At 45.2% G+C, this 14,502-nt stretch overlaps 1 protein-coding gene across 5 annotated transcripts in view; it reads left to right on the top strand.

Moving 5' to 3' along the window:
- Positions 1-14,502, top strand: part of RAB44 (RAB44, member RAS oncogene family) — a 30,973-nt gene that overhangs the window by 1,128 nt on the left and 15,343 nt on the right. For 3 of the 5 annotated variants that reach the window (XR_014169533.1, XR_014169534.1, XM_081916121.1), the window contains exons 1-7: positions 2,601-2,795; positions 6,317-6,538; positions 7,721-7,832; positions 8,684-8,846; positions 9,597-9,743; positions 11,769-11,859; positions 13,506-13,601. Coding sequence is in view for 1 of the 5 variants with exons in the window: in XM_081916121.1 (XP_081772247.1) it covers positions 6,344-6,538; positions 7,721-7,832; positions 8,684-8,846; positions 9,597-9,743; positions 11,769-11,859; positions 13,506-13,601 (804 nt within the window). In the remaining 4 variants the exon portion in view is untranslated. Of the gene's footprint in view, positions 1-2,600; positions 2,796-6,050; positions 6,539-7,720; positions 7,833-8,683; positions 8,847-9,596; positions 9,744-11,768; positions 11,860-13,505; positions 13,602-14,502 lie in introns of those variants that run through there. The other 2 variants (XR_014169532.1, XR_014169535.1) reach the window with 2 other exon arrangements.

Consider the following 14,502-nt stretch of genomic DNA (forward strand, 5'->3'; position numbering starts at 1 on the left):
CGCACGGAAACGCCGTTTACCTTCCCGCCAGAGTGGTACCTATTTATCTACTTGCACTTTGACGTGCTTTCAAACAGCTAGGTTGGCAGGAGCAGGGACCAAGCAATAGGAGTTCACCCTGTTGCGGGGATTCAAACCACCAACCTTCAGATTGGCAAGTCCTTGGCTCTGTGGTTTAACCCACAGCTCCACCTGTATCCCTAAGAAGCCTCTAACAAGCAGCAATTCAGCAAACACAGTTTTCCTTTGGTATTGCATTTCCATGTGCTGAATTTCTGCCTGCTGTGCAGCTGTTAAAAGCACAGATCCCCTAATTAAAAGTCAGTGGGGTGGAATAGTGGTTGGAGTGAGGACTGGAAGCCTGTGGTCCTCCAGATGTTGTTGGACAACACCTCCCAATACCTGTGACTGTTGGCCATGTTGGCTAGGACTTATGCAATTTGGGGTCCCTGCACCTGTATTGGTGTGACAGAGTAGGATGAGACCCAGGCTCATCTCAGCTAAGAAGCTTTTGCTTGGGTGACCTTGGGCTAGTCGCCATCTCTCAGCCTAACCTACTTTGCAGGATTGTGAGAATAAAATGGTGCACAAAAAGACAAATGCAAGCCACCCGGAGCTCCTTGGAGGAAGCGTGGAATATAAGTACAACAAAGAAAGAAAGAAAGAAAGAAAGAAAGAAAGAAAGAAAGAAAGAAAGAAAGGGAAAGGGAGAGTTGATAGCCCTAATGACTGTTTAAAGCACATTCAGCACACATTTAGTGCGTATGACTTACCCCAAACATTCCTGGTAGCTGGAGCCATAGAACTACAATTCCCTTATTTATTTTTATTTTTTTACAGATGGGTTTCCCAAATTTGGGTCTTCAGTTCTTTTTGAACTACAATTCCCATCATCCCTGACCACTGGTCCTGCTAGCTAGGGATGATGGGAATTGTGGTCCAGAAACATCTAGAGACCCAAGTTTGAGAAACCCTGCTTGTCAACCAAAAAGGCTTCCATAGTGACTTACATACAAACTAGGGTTATTGGGTGAAAGCCATGTGCTTTAAATGTATGGTATAGATCTGCTCATACAGCGAGTTTGAATCAAAATCCAGGTTCCTTTGGAAAATCTCTTACGCATCATTGCCTGGGCCCTTGCAAGCAACACCAGGACTGTACACTGTAGTGTGACTCTCCAGCACCTTTTTTTTTTGTATTGTAAACAAAACAAGAACAACCCTGAAGAGTGATGTAAATTGTTTTCCACTTTTGACATTTTAAAAAATGCAAACAGCACCTCTTACAGCAGATTACTCAATCACACTTATGCTACAATCCTGCACCCTCTTAACTGTGTGACTACTTCTGAGTAGGCATGTAAATGCATATACTCTAGAGCAGACTCAAAGAGCTGCTTTTTGCCAGACTTAGTTGACTGTCATGACAGTCCAAATCAACTGAAATTTCATCCTTTGCCAGCAGCACAAGCAAAATGTGGGAACTTATTTAAAGGTGTTAGGTGTCTGGAAAATCACCACATGCGCTGGCTGTGTGAATCCATACTGATTGTTTGCACAACCATTGTCTCTAATGTAAGCTGACTTTTTGTAGTTTGCCAAAGCTTTACTGCAGGCTCTCTGTTGGTCAATTGCAGATTTAGAACCTACCAAGGAGAACCAACCAGTTATGAGGTTGCATGGATATGGAGCACTAGCGGGGCTTGAGTTGCCTTGACTTTAAAAAAAGCTTTCTGAGTTTGTACCAGTTGCATCATCTATCCATGCCTATTGCTAATGGAACCTTAGTCTTATGTAAGGGTGTTGTGAAGATTAATGTCCTGCTTGAAAAATAGGTTGGGCAGGCTCTTGGGCTATATTATTAAGAACACATGTACAAATTTACCAAGAAAAGTTCTTATTTCATATACTGTACATGACATCTGGCAACCCTAGCTGCAAAAGCCCAATGAAGTCACCAAACATATAGAATCAAAAGCATGAAACTATCCTGCAACTGGAAACTATATAATGACCCTTGTGGAATAAACCTCCAACTCAACATTTAGTTATATCATGTGTCAACTTTGAACCATGAGCTGCTTTTTGGAGGGACCTGGCCTTAGTTTTGGTCACCCAGAAAACCCACAGAAGTACTATTTATTGGTATATTGTATTTCCCCTGAAACTTTGTGTCCAAAGTGGTTTATAGGATGGACAATTTAAATACAGTAACCATAATTATAATATATTGCAATTACCAATTCAACAACTGCAGTTCATTTAAAGGAGCATAAAACATACCAACCGGTCAGTGAACAATATCCAATACTAATAATATCAGAGTTATGCTCATATTAAGCCATTCATTCAAAAGTTAATACAAGTCTAACCAGGGGCGGAGGAAGGGGTGTGTGGTAGGGGCGGGTCTACCTGGGTGTCACCACTGAGGGGGGTGACAAAATGCCGGGCGGCACCACCCCAGGGGCCTGATCCACTTGCTCCACCGCTGAGTCTAACCATACAAGTCTAACCTCCCCCATAAAGTAGCAGAAAAAGAGGAAATGGTTTTTAAAAATTGCAAGACACTTCAGACAGCGCACTCTAGATCATAGTTATCATTTGAGAGTTGGACTTCCACATTCAGTTTCACATACCCTGAAAAGGCTCCAGTTGAAACTAGTTGACCAACTTTTGTTGCTGTGTGTTGCCAAGTCTGCCAAGTCTGCTTGGTCCCCACTGCACTGTTCAACCTGGGAAATTCTATTGACTCACCGCCAGCGATATAGGCAAGCAGTTCTCGATCCTCTTTGAGAGTAAGTACTTCTTCTTTCTGCGAACATGTCTAATTACAAATGCTAGAAAGTTGTGGGCTCCTGTACCATAATTTCTATAATTAGATACAAGTACAGTTAGCATGATGGTTTCAAAGGAAGGCTGATTAAGACAGGGGTCGGCAAAGTTTTTGTGGCATGGGCCATTCACGGTCCTGCAGACACTGCAGTGGGCCAGAGTGTGTGTGCACGCATGCGCGCATGCATGCATATGCAAATGCCATTTCCAGCGCTTCTACCAGCATGGAGGAGGCTTCCTGCAGCCAATGGGAAGCTGGCCAGCATCGCGGAAGGCAGTCCCCGCTCTGCTCCGTGCTGGTTTAGCGTGGTGCATGGGAGCCAAGTGAGCGGGCAGCGGGGGTCCACGGGCCAGTTAAATGACCCCCATGGGCTGCTTGTGGCCCATGGGCCTTAGATTGCCGACCCCTGGATTAAGATCTAAAACATGGGTAGGCAAACTAAGGCCCAGGGGCCGCATCTGGCCCAATTGCCTTCTAAATCCGGCCCGCAGACTGTGCAAACGTATTTTTACATGAGTAGGATGTGTGCTTTTATTTAAAATGTATCTCTGGTTATTTGTGGGGCATAGGAATTCGTTCACCCCCCCCCCAAAAAAAAATAGTCCGGCCCCTCACAAGGTCTGAGGGACAGTGGACCGGCTCCCTGCTGAAAAAGTTTGCTGACCCCTGAATTTTTAAATGATTCAGATAATAACTTTTAAAAAGGGAGCCAATCAGTGCTCTTTTTTCTAAAATATTGTTTAGTGGTATTCTCATTTTCCCACTCATATTGAAATACTGCCCCTCAATGAGGCCATACTTCGATTCACAAAATGTTCAGGGGTATGCGTCCCCCTGCGTCCCCCCAGAAAAAAAGCAGTGGGGCCAATACAGTGGTACCTTGGGTTACATACGCTTCAGGTTACTTACGCTTCAGGTTACAGACTCCGCTAACCCAGAAATAGTACCTCAGGTTAAGAACCTTGCTTCAGGATAAGAACAGAAATCGTGCTCTGGCGGCACGGCAGCAGCAGGAGGCCCCATTAGCTAAAGTGATGCTTCAGGTTAAGAACAGTTTCAGGTTAAGTACGGACCTCCGGAACGAATTAAGTACTTAACCTGAGGTACCACTGTATTGTAACAAGCTTTTGAGTTTCACAAGACTTTTCTCGACTGCTGAACTTTCTCGATTCTAAAGCTTATTATGCCGATCTACCATTGGCCTATTAAAAAGGTGTTGCTTGAATCCCAAGGGATCACAAAACCTTGCGAGGTTTCATGGATGATGAGAATAGGGGTATGTTTGAATAATCTCTATTCTCCAATCAAGGATCGTTTGGTGAACACCACTGTCTCCTCTGTTTTATATTAGTGAAGACTGTTCACCTCCTGTGTGTTCATTTACCCAGCAATAATCTGTCCTCCATGCACTTAAGAGCCAGCAGTGTGTTTACTGTTTTGGTTTCAGATACACATAATTGTTTCAGAAAACAATTGCTTCTGGTTTCAAAAAAAACCACAACTGTTTCATAAATGGTATGTTATCCACAAACCTCAGTAGCCATTGCATGTGATATGGCAGGTTTTGTGCTCTGTGGTGCCTCAGAATGCGTGCACATAGATGTACCTTTGTGTGCACTGAAGACAATGTGCATCCATTTCTGACTCAGATGTTCTACTTCTGGAGAGATGGGGCTGGGAGCTGAGCCCTAAAGCATGATGACATCAGTAACTGAAGCTAACCACATTTTAACTTGAAAACAAGTAGCACCCATCCTTGGCAAACAGGGAGGATTGGAGCGAATGCAAGTCCAAAACAGCCATAAACTAGAGACGTAGCACAACATATGTGGCAGCTGTCACCAGGTATATCCTGTCACTTCCTTTCCTGATCTAGATAAGAATTCTTGGTGCAGAAGTTAAGATTGCAATGTTGGCGCATGCACTGGATGATGTTGATATCCACTGGCAAGCTGGGAGCCAAAGTATGTTTAGCCCAATGGTGGCTAATGTAGTGTCCTCCTGATATTTTGGACTACAATCCCCACCATCCCTAGCCAACATGCCCAATGGTCAGGGGTGATGGGGGTTGCCATCCACAGCATCTTGAGGAAACCATGTTGGATACTTTTGATTTACAACAACGAAGGAAATGGCGGAAGAGGTCTCTTTGGATACAGGGCAGAGGCAGAGCCAGGATTAGCGGAGGCTTGTAAAAAAACCCACTTGCCTGTCGCAAATAATTGCTTCCCAACTGCAAACAGCCTGGGAAATATTTATAAATTACCGTAATAAGCTCACTGACATGTGGTCTGTTTATGCATTGTATTCTCTGACTGGCAGTAACAGTAGCTGGTCTGCCTCAATGAGAGATCTTTCCTGCTCTCCTTTTAATTTGACCTTTGACCTTCTGCATGCAAAGTTAAGAGCTACAGCCCCTCCATAAAAAAGGTAAAGAGACAGACCCCTGACCATTAGGTCCAGTCATGACCGACTCTGGTGCTGCGGCGCTCATCTCGCTTTATTGGCCCAGGGAACCAGCGTTTGTCTGCAGACAGCTTTCGGGTCATGTGGCCAGCATGACTAAGCCATTTCTGGCAAACCAGAGCAGCACATGGAAATGCCGTTTACCTTCCCACCAGAGCGGTACCTATTTATCTACTTGCACTTTGAGGTGCTTTCGAACTGCTAGGTGGGCAGGAGCAGGGACCAAGCGACGGGAGCTCACCCCGTTGCGGGGATTCAAACCGCTGACCTTCTGATCGGCAAGTCCTAGGCTCTGTGGTTTAACCCACAGCGCCACCCGCGTCCCTCACAGCCCCTCCATATCTGAGAGTTATTTTTCTTTTCTTTTAGGCCCTCAATGTGCCATAAACAGCTCACCTAAATATATAATACAGTGGTACCTCAGGTTAAGTATTTAATTCATTCTGGAGGTCTGTTCTTAACCTGAAACTGTTCTTAACCTGAAGCACCACTTTAGTTAATGGGGCCTCCTGCTGCTGATGCGCCGCCGGAGCCCGATTTCTGTTCTTATCCTGAAGCAAAGTTCTTAACCTGAAGCACTATTTCTGGGTTAGCGGAGTGTGTAACCTGAAGTGTACGTAACCTGAGGTACCACTGTAAAGTCAGGGAGAGCTGATGTCGTCCTAGGTAGGCAGAACCTGGGCAATCTTAACTGACCAGGGAAATGTTCTGCTTTGCAACTCACCTGGGGCAATAGTGCATATACTTCATGCGTTCTGCTCCTAACCTCAGCAGCTCCTGATGCTTGCTTGCAAAGTGGGTTTAGTGTAGGCATGCAGATCCATGAGCAGGCAAATGAATCACTGCTTTACAGCTGGCACAACCGCCAGCCTTCGCGGGTTCAAGATAACTAGGAGGAGAACCTTTCTGCATCACACGTCATAAAGTGCCGTGTGTCTCTAGCGTGCCAAATTATGAGGCAGTGGAGGATATGAAAAAGGATGATGCCCCCGCTCCCTTTCCTTCCTCTTTCCAAAGAACTGAATGTAAATCTCTGGGAGGGCCATGGATAAGCAGAGGATGCCTGGCAGAAAGTTTGGGTCGAGCCGCCGGAAGCAAGCAAGAGGGACCTGGGGAAGCACACGGGTATCTTCCATCTCAGAGGAAGAACCATGCCTTTCTGAACTCATGGAAAAAGTTCGGAACCTCTCCCAGGGACATGGAAAAAAGGAAGGTTTCATCACACGAGCTGATATGCAGGTAAATTGGTGGTGCATGTATGTCATGTGCTTTTGAGGGCCAGATATTTTTCTTGCTGGAAGCTTCAGACATGCTGCCTCTTGACAGTGGAAGTAGAATACCTTAATGATGGTTGAGAAAAGGCCTGGCAAAAACCCTGATCTCAACTTTGCCTTATCATGGATCATTCTGTGTGACCATAAAACAAATAATTATCATCTTAACATTATTTAGGTGTCTATGACCCTGCATGTAGAATGAAATGCTACGACTCTTTTCCACTCAATGTTATGATGTTGGGTCTGCTAATCAGACCTTTTTATTGTCCCAGGCACTGCTAATGCCAATAAGAGCCTGTAGACAGGAGATCCAATATACTTTTGTTTATTCAACTGAATAAAGCGCACAAACATCTCCAAAGAAAGGGAAGGAAAATGCCGGCCACGAGGACTCTTGCGCCAGGCTTTTAAAACATTGATTTCCCCCCCCTCTCCTACTTTCTCCCTCCTCCTTTCTTCCATCTGCTTTCTGATTGGTTAAGACTTACAGCTTATAGATTTCCCAGAAGGCCCATTTCATGTCTTACTCCTTGGCATGTGAAGGAGGGGAGCACACACATCACATGTGCATTTAGATTAGCCTTAGCCCCCCCTCCCCGGGTTTGTCTTCTAATATTCATGAGATCCTAATAGGCTCCAGAACATGTGCAGAGTCCCCAAAGTAGCACCTGCTATTTCTTTTTGTTATCTTGGATTGTAAATCTTTCACTCTTAGGCGCCTCTTGGCTATATCTACAGGCCTTGAGCAATAAAATGCCTCCTTAACACATTCCAAGCAAGAGCTGATAAGAGGTAATTAACGAGTACCTAACAAATAGACAAAGGAAGAGATTCAACTTAAAAAGACCAGGTTAATGGACTGCAAACTTTATTTATTTATTTATTTATTTATTTATTTATTTATTTATTTATTACTTTGTTTATTTTTTAGCATAACACTTAATAGGTTCTCCAGCAGGGAAACAGACACAGCAAGCACAGTTTTATACAGCTGGTTATTTTATATAAAAACAGGACCACCAATCATTTCTGACCCCGCAATGACACTGAGGGCACCTTTTTGGCAGACCGAACTGTTTACTATCTGTCTGAGAGCAAAGGGACTGATACCAGGGCCTTAACTTCACATTTGTATTGTTTTCAGAAATTGGAGGCAGACTTTCCTTGGAGCACCAAAGAGCTGGAGCTTGTGTTTGATGGCCTGGATACTGACAGCAAGGGCTACTTAACCACAGAAGAGTTCACTGAGGGGCTTAGTATGCATTGCTTTAGTGTGTTTATGTTACACTGATGGGGTTGATAATGTGCAATGTTTGTCTGCAATCCTTGGCAGGAAGCCCCCATTTGCAGGGAAGTGCAGAAGTTTGGAGCAATGGTTGCTGTGCCACCCCGACTGAGGATGGTTGCTTCTCATGCTTGCAAAGTATTGCAGCAGCATCCACATTATTATTATTATTATTTTATTAGTAGTGGTCACTCTGTTCCAAAAGTGATTCAAAGCGAGTTACAGAAACAAAGATGGAAAATAAGTGTAAAAACACCCTAAAATGCTCACCGATAAAAGAGCGAGTCCAACTCAACCCAACCCACTGAAAAGATAAGCAGAAGATTAACATCCAAAAAGCATGGGTCAGTGAAAATATCTGGTGTCCAAAAAAAGATAGGGATGGCATCAAGCATGCCTTCCTGGGAGAGAGCATCCACAAACAGGAGCCACCACGGAGAAGGCCTGTTCTTGTGTTGCCAACCTCTGCACCTCCCTTGTGGGAGGCATAAAAAATGCCAGCCTGTATCTGCTGCTTCCGTCGCCTATTTAATCCAGATTTACCCTTTCCGGGTAAAATAATTCAACCAGGAAAAGGAAAACGCCCACTGTTGCCTGCCAATGACCTGTCCACAATATTAAGCCCCTGTCTGGAAGCCTCTTGATTCTGACGGTCTGTCTAGATCAACACGAGGATCAGCAGAGTGCTTGTGGCAGTTGCTCTGGTTCAGCATGTCTCGTCGTAGGTAGTTATTTGGTCCTAGGGGCCAAATACTGCTTTGAAACTGTTCTGTATTGCACCATGTCTATCCAGAGGTGTGATTTTCATTGTCTATGTGGCAGGGTATTTTTTGAGCTCACAGACAGTGGCAAGAGCGCACCGGAAGAGAAAGATGCCTTCCATAAAGGCTCCTACCCACCTGTCTCTGGAGGAAGCTGATACAGAGGAGCAAATGTGCTTTAAGGCCTTCCTAAACCAACTGGGAGCTGACAACATCTTTGAAGAGTAAGTGCATGCAAACCTTATGCTAGTTTTATACTGAATCTCACAACACAGGATCCAGGCAGAGGAGGAATAGGGAATAGGTGAAAGAGTTTTGGTGTTGAATTCTGCACTTAAGCTTGAGTTACTATATGGGTTGTGGAAGTGGAAAGTCTGCAGGAAGATGCTCTGGATCTTGAAGATCATGTTTCAACACCCTGAGTTAAGGAAGTAGCTCTTGGGGCTTGAAAGGTGGGATTAGTCCTACCGGTAAAGGGAGGCAACCACCTCAAGTGCTGTGATAAAAGTGCTGTGGGTACAAGCACAAAATGGCTGCCATGGGAAGAAGAAGAAGAAGAAGAAGAAGAAGAAGAAGAAGAAGAAGAAGAAGAAGAAGAAGAAGAAGAAGAAGAAGAAGAAGAAGAAGGAGAAGAAGAAGAAGAAGAGGTAGTGATGGTACTTGATACCAGTAGGTACACTCACAAAAAGGCAACAGTAATAGTTAATATGGCCTAGACACTTTCCTATTTTATCCACTAACTAGTTATTTTCAAAGTGACATGCATGGCGATAAGAGGTATTTCAGCTTTCGCAATAGCTGCTTTACAGCCCCGTTGCCTTATGGATCCACATGCCTGTTCTTAGGAAGAAACAAAACTGCTCTCAGATCCTAAGAACAGTTGAGACAGGCTGTCCCGATTGAGAGGTCTCCTGAGGATTCAGGTGGATCAACAGAATATTCGCTGGGAAATGAGACAATCTTCTCTCTTGCAGCCAGTCAGAAATCTGGAAGATTTGGGTGCAGCTCCGACAGGATGAACCACATCTGCTGGGAAACCTGAAAGAATTCTTGGCTAAAATGACACACTTGATCAAAGAATCGAGGGGCGCAAAAGAGACACTGCAGTTAATGCTGAAAACGTAGGTCACTGGATGTACGAGTGAAGCGCGGAAACTGCTTTCGTAAGTGCAGCTTTCCGGAATGGGTAGAAAGACTCCAGGAAAAGGGAATTTGGAACCCAAAGGGTAGAAAAGGTTGGAGTGTTTGCATTTGTAGAGAGAATAGGGGGGCATACATAGCTCAACAGAAGAGGCCGTGGCTTTCCTTCAGAAAAGTGTTCCCCAACCTGGTGCTCTTCAGGTGTTTTGCAGTGTAGCTCCCATCAGCCAGCAAAGCCTCGCTGGATGGGTCTGATGGACGTTATAGTGCAGGGGTAGGCAAACTAAGGTCCGTGGGCCGGATGCAGCCCAATCATCTTCTCAATCCGGCCCACGGACAGTCCAGGAATCAGTGTGTTTTTACATTAGTAGAATGTGTCCTTTTAATTAAATGCATCTCTGGGTTATTTGTGGGGCCTGCCTGGTGTTTTTATATGAGTAGAATGTGTGCTTTTATTTAAAATGCATCTCTGTGGGGCATAGGAATTCGTTCACCCCCCCCCCAAATATAGTCTGGCCCACCACATGGTCTGAGGGACGGTGGACTGGCCCATGGCTGAAAAAGGATGCTGAGCCCTGTATCTGTATCTGAAGGGTACTAGGTTGGGAAAGGCTGTTGTGGAAAGCCACAGGCAGACCTAGTGGACAGTTAGGTTGGTCCCAGCCGAAGGCACAGGCTGGGGGCGGCACAAAAATTGTGCCTTGGTGCCTCAGTGGGGAATCTGGCCACTGGCATGGACCTTTGCAGCAGCCCTCACCAGTCAGCCATCAGTGTTGACAGTTTGTGCAGTGGGGCTCCCCATGAGGGCAGCTCTACTTGGCCGTGTGGCTGCTGTTCCCCGCCCTCTGCTCACCTGGCTAGCCCTGAGAGTGGCCTTTCAGCAGATGTGGTGACTGAAAAATGTCAGGCGAGGCTTTTAATTTACCACTGCTGATTCGCTTTCCCCTGGCTTCTTTCCCACCTTGACCAGCGCATGCACCCCTGCATGTTTACCTCAGAGAGCAAGGGCCATTGACTTAAGCGCGGCTTACTTCCGAGTAGAGTGTGCACTGGGCACAACCTTTCTTCTGATGCCTTGTCAGAAGTAACGACAAAGCAAGCAAGGTATTGTCAGAAGGTCCTGCCTCAGGCTTGCCAGATTTAGGCTGCTATCATGTGTACCCACTTTCCTGGGAGTAAGCCACATTAAACTTGGCAGGATTTACTTTTGAGTGTACATTTAGAGGATTGTGCTGTTAAACACCCAGTTTAAGAATCATTTGTATTGATTGAATTATGTCAATCTTTCTCTGGAGCTGGGCAGGAGGTGCTGATACATCTCCTTGCCAATGGAGCCCAGGTACGGTTCTGGTCACAGGTTCAATTCCTGTCATCTCCTTTTAAAGAATCAAAGTGCAAGTAGATAAATAGGTACCACTCTGGCGGAAAGGTAAACGGCGTTTCCGTGCGCTGCTCTTGTTCGCCAGAATCGGCTTAGTCATGCTGGCCACATGACCCGGAAGTTGTACGCCGGCTCCCTTGGCCAATAAAGCGAGATGAGCGCCACTACCCCAGAGTCGGTCATTTGTTGTTGTTGTTTAGTCGTTTAGTCGTGTCCGACTCTTCGTGACCCCATGGACCAGAGAAACGCCAGGCACCTCTGTCCTCTACTGCCTCCCGCAGTTTGGTCAAACTCATGCTGGTAGCCTCGAAAACACTATCCAACCATCTCGTCCTTTTGGTCAGGGGTCCCTTTACCTTTACCTTAATCTCAGCATAATTTTCCAGTCCTGGCCTGACACGGAGCCATGTTGAGATCAGCAAATGAAGGGGCTCTCTTAAGGCACATGGGTAGGCACTGTGGTTCTTCCCAGATCTTGCAGGCTTTGACTCCCATCCTCCAAGAACGTGGGCCAGTCTGGCTGGTGCTGATGTGAGCTGTAGCCCATAGCGTTTGGAGGGTAACCATGTTACCCACCTTTAAACAACTCTGCAGTAAAGCCTTCTTGTTTGCTCCTCTGCACTAGACGAGTGGCTGATCACAACAAGGAGGTGCAGCAGTTATATGAGGAGTTGGAACAGCAAATAGACAAGGAGACAAGACGGCTGCAGCTTGAGGTTGGTGCATAACTGGATCATGTGTAATTCCTCAGATTTATGAGAAGGGATGTGTTGAGTTTTCCTTTTAAGTTCCTGCCCTCTCCCAAAAGCTCAGGGTGGATCACACCATTTAAATCACCATTTAAATCCTCGTTAACAACACATGATGGTGTTGTTCTAGTGCTGCACAATGACCCCAGGGGCAGATGCCTCATCATAAGACAGTCAGCAGGAGAGAGAGCTGTGAAAAAGGACTCTGGTCCAAAACATGGAGAAGGAATAAGGCTGCAATCCTATGCGGAAGTAAGCCCTGTCAAACTGAATGGGGCTTGCTTCTGAGTAGACGTGTAAAGGACTGTACTGTAATCGTCTTTCTTTCTAGAAAGCATGTTCTCAGAACCCTTGTGCAGGCAGAGGAGAACAATTCTAATATAGCCAGCACCACCTGCAATTAAGGGATGGAAGGACCTGTCAATTCCAGTTCTCACACTTTCTCATTATTATTTTTTTGAGTCTTAAATTCAGGTTGCCACATTTTGCAACAACCTGTGCTTAAAAAAAGAACCCTCATGAAAATTCACCAGCAGTTTAGAACAAAGATCATAGATGCCTGCCTGATTTCTTATGGGAGGGGGCCCACTGCACTGAAGACATGGCTCCTTGTTGACATGAATTGTTCTTTGTTTACATGGGGAACTAAGACGATACTCTTAGGCAGTGCTTCACCCCCCCCCCAAAAAAAATAGGTGCTGGGACTCACCTTGAAGTTGTTACAGTAAGTGCCACACTTTTTTAGCTACAAAAAAAGAAGAAGAGGTGCCCATACTGTGTACTCTTGAGTACCCCTAGGAAAAAAGCACTGCTCTCAGGTCTTTGGCAAACATCTCCCTCCCCAAATATATTTAATATTTGCTTGTAGCTGTCTTTCTTAAGGTGACTATTCTCCGTTATGAAAATTTCACTTGTAGGATTTTTTAAAAAAGGATATTATAACACTTATAATGCCAGGGGCCTTCAGAGTTCCTGATTTCTTATAAAAGGGCAAAAATATTAATGTTTGACTATACACAGTGTGGTTTGGCTTGATGTCATTGCACAATGGGAAATTCAAAAAACCAACCAGCCATATAACACTTCACACAAGGCACAAAAATGTCACGCTATTTGTTCCATCTGTGAATGCAGAAATTGCATGCATATTGTAGTCAGGGTAGGTTTCATTCCCTCCCCCCCCCCCGCATTAATGTATAATATATAGAATCTAGGTACTAGCAGCAAACTCATTATCCAAATATGGATCTTTATGTAGAAAAACCACCAGCATCCACTCTGAAGAGGGAGATATCAGAAGGCTTAGGAGAATCCCAAAGTTTGGATAAGTACAAAAAATATGTAGAATAAAATTCAGGGCAGGGGGGACCCCAAAACAGCTCAGTGGGGATTGAACGTGCCTTGTGGGCACAGAATGCTGACCAGGGGAATGGTGTGGAAAGGGAATGGAGTATCCTGAAAAAGGGTATGGTTGTCTGGAAGCATGAACAAGAGTAAACCATGCTGCAACTATTGGTTGCATGCTCCACTTGTGCTTTGACTCAAATGCAAATAGGCTTCATGTGTGAACATTCCCTGGGAAGCTATAGCTTTACCACCTTTGTTTATTGCAGAGTAAAACCCAAAGCCAATTCCTCAGCGTGGAGATGAAAGAACTGTTGGATGCCAGGGAAAGGGAAATACAGCATTTCCTCGATGTTCAAAAAGAGGTAAAGTTATCCATGTGACATGAGGAAACAGCACCATCTACTGGAAGCATCTCCTCGGGCTAAAACAAAACCATCATCCACATGTAGGGTTGCCATATGTCCTCTTTTCCCAAGACACGTCCTCTTTTTCATGATGAGAATCTCCATAGCTTCAAGGTAAAAGTTGAAGTCAGCAAACGTGTCCCCTTTTTTGCTCTTCAAAATATGGCAACGCTACACACACAGCTGCTTGCAGTGTGGCTGAATATTTCAGATATAGTCAACATGATTCGCCAACATCATGACCTCCTGGTATTGTTGGACTACCAATCCCATCAAAGAATGGAAACTGTAGTCCAGCCACATCTGGGGACACTGCATTGCTTCCATTACTCAGGGACCATGGCCTTGTTTCACTGAAAAATCTCTCACACCATTGTCCAGTAGCGATGTATGGAAGTGAGAGCTGGACCATAAAGAAGGCTGATCGCCGAAGATTTGATGGTTTTGAATTATGGTGCTGGAGGAGATTCTTGAGAGTCCCATGGACTGCAAGAAGATCAAACCTATCCATTTTGAAGGAAATCAGCCCTGAGTGCTCACTGGAAGGACAGATCCTGAAGCTGAGGCTCCAATACTTTGGCCACCTCATGAGAAGAGAAGACTCCCTGGAAAAGACCCGGATGTTGGGAAAGATTGAGGGCACAAGGAGAAGGGGATGACAGAGGACAAGATGGTTGGACAGTGTTCTCGAAGTTACCAGCATGAGTTTGACTAAACTGCAGGGGGCAGTGAAAGACAGGAGTGCCTGGCGTGCTCTGGTCCATGGGGTCATGAAGAGTCGGACACGACTAAACAACAAAATTGTCCAGGCACAATAGGGTGTGATGTTTGATACCCTGAGATAAGGCACTCCAGGAAG

The sequence above is a fragment of the Podarcis melisellensis genome, assembly GCF_964234715.1.
Source record: "Podarcis melisellensis genome assembly, chromosome: 6".
Lineage (NCBI taxonomy): Eukaryota > Metazoa > Chordata > Lepidosauria > Squamata > Lacertidae > Podarcis > Podarcis melisellensis.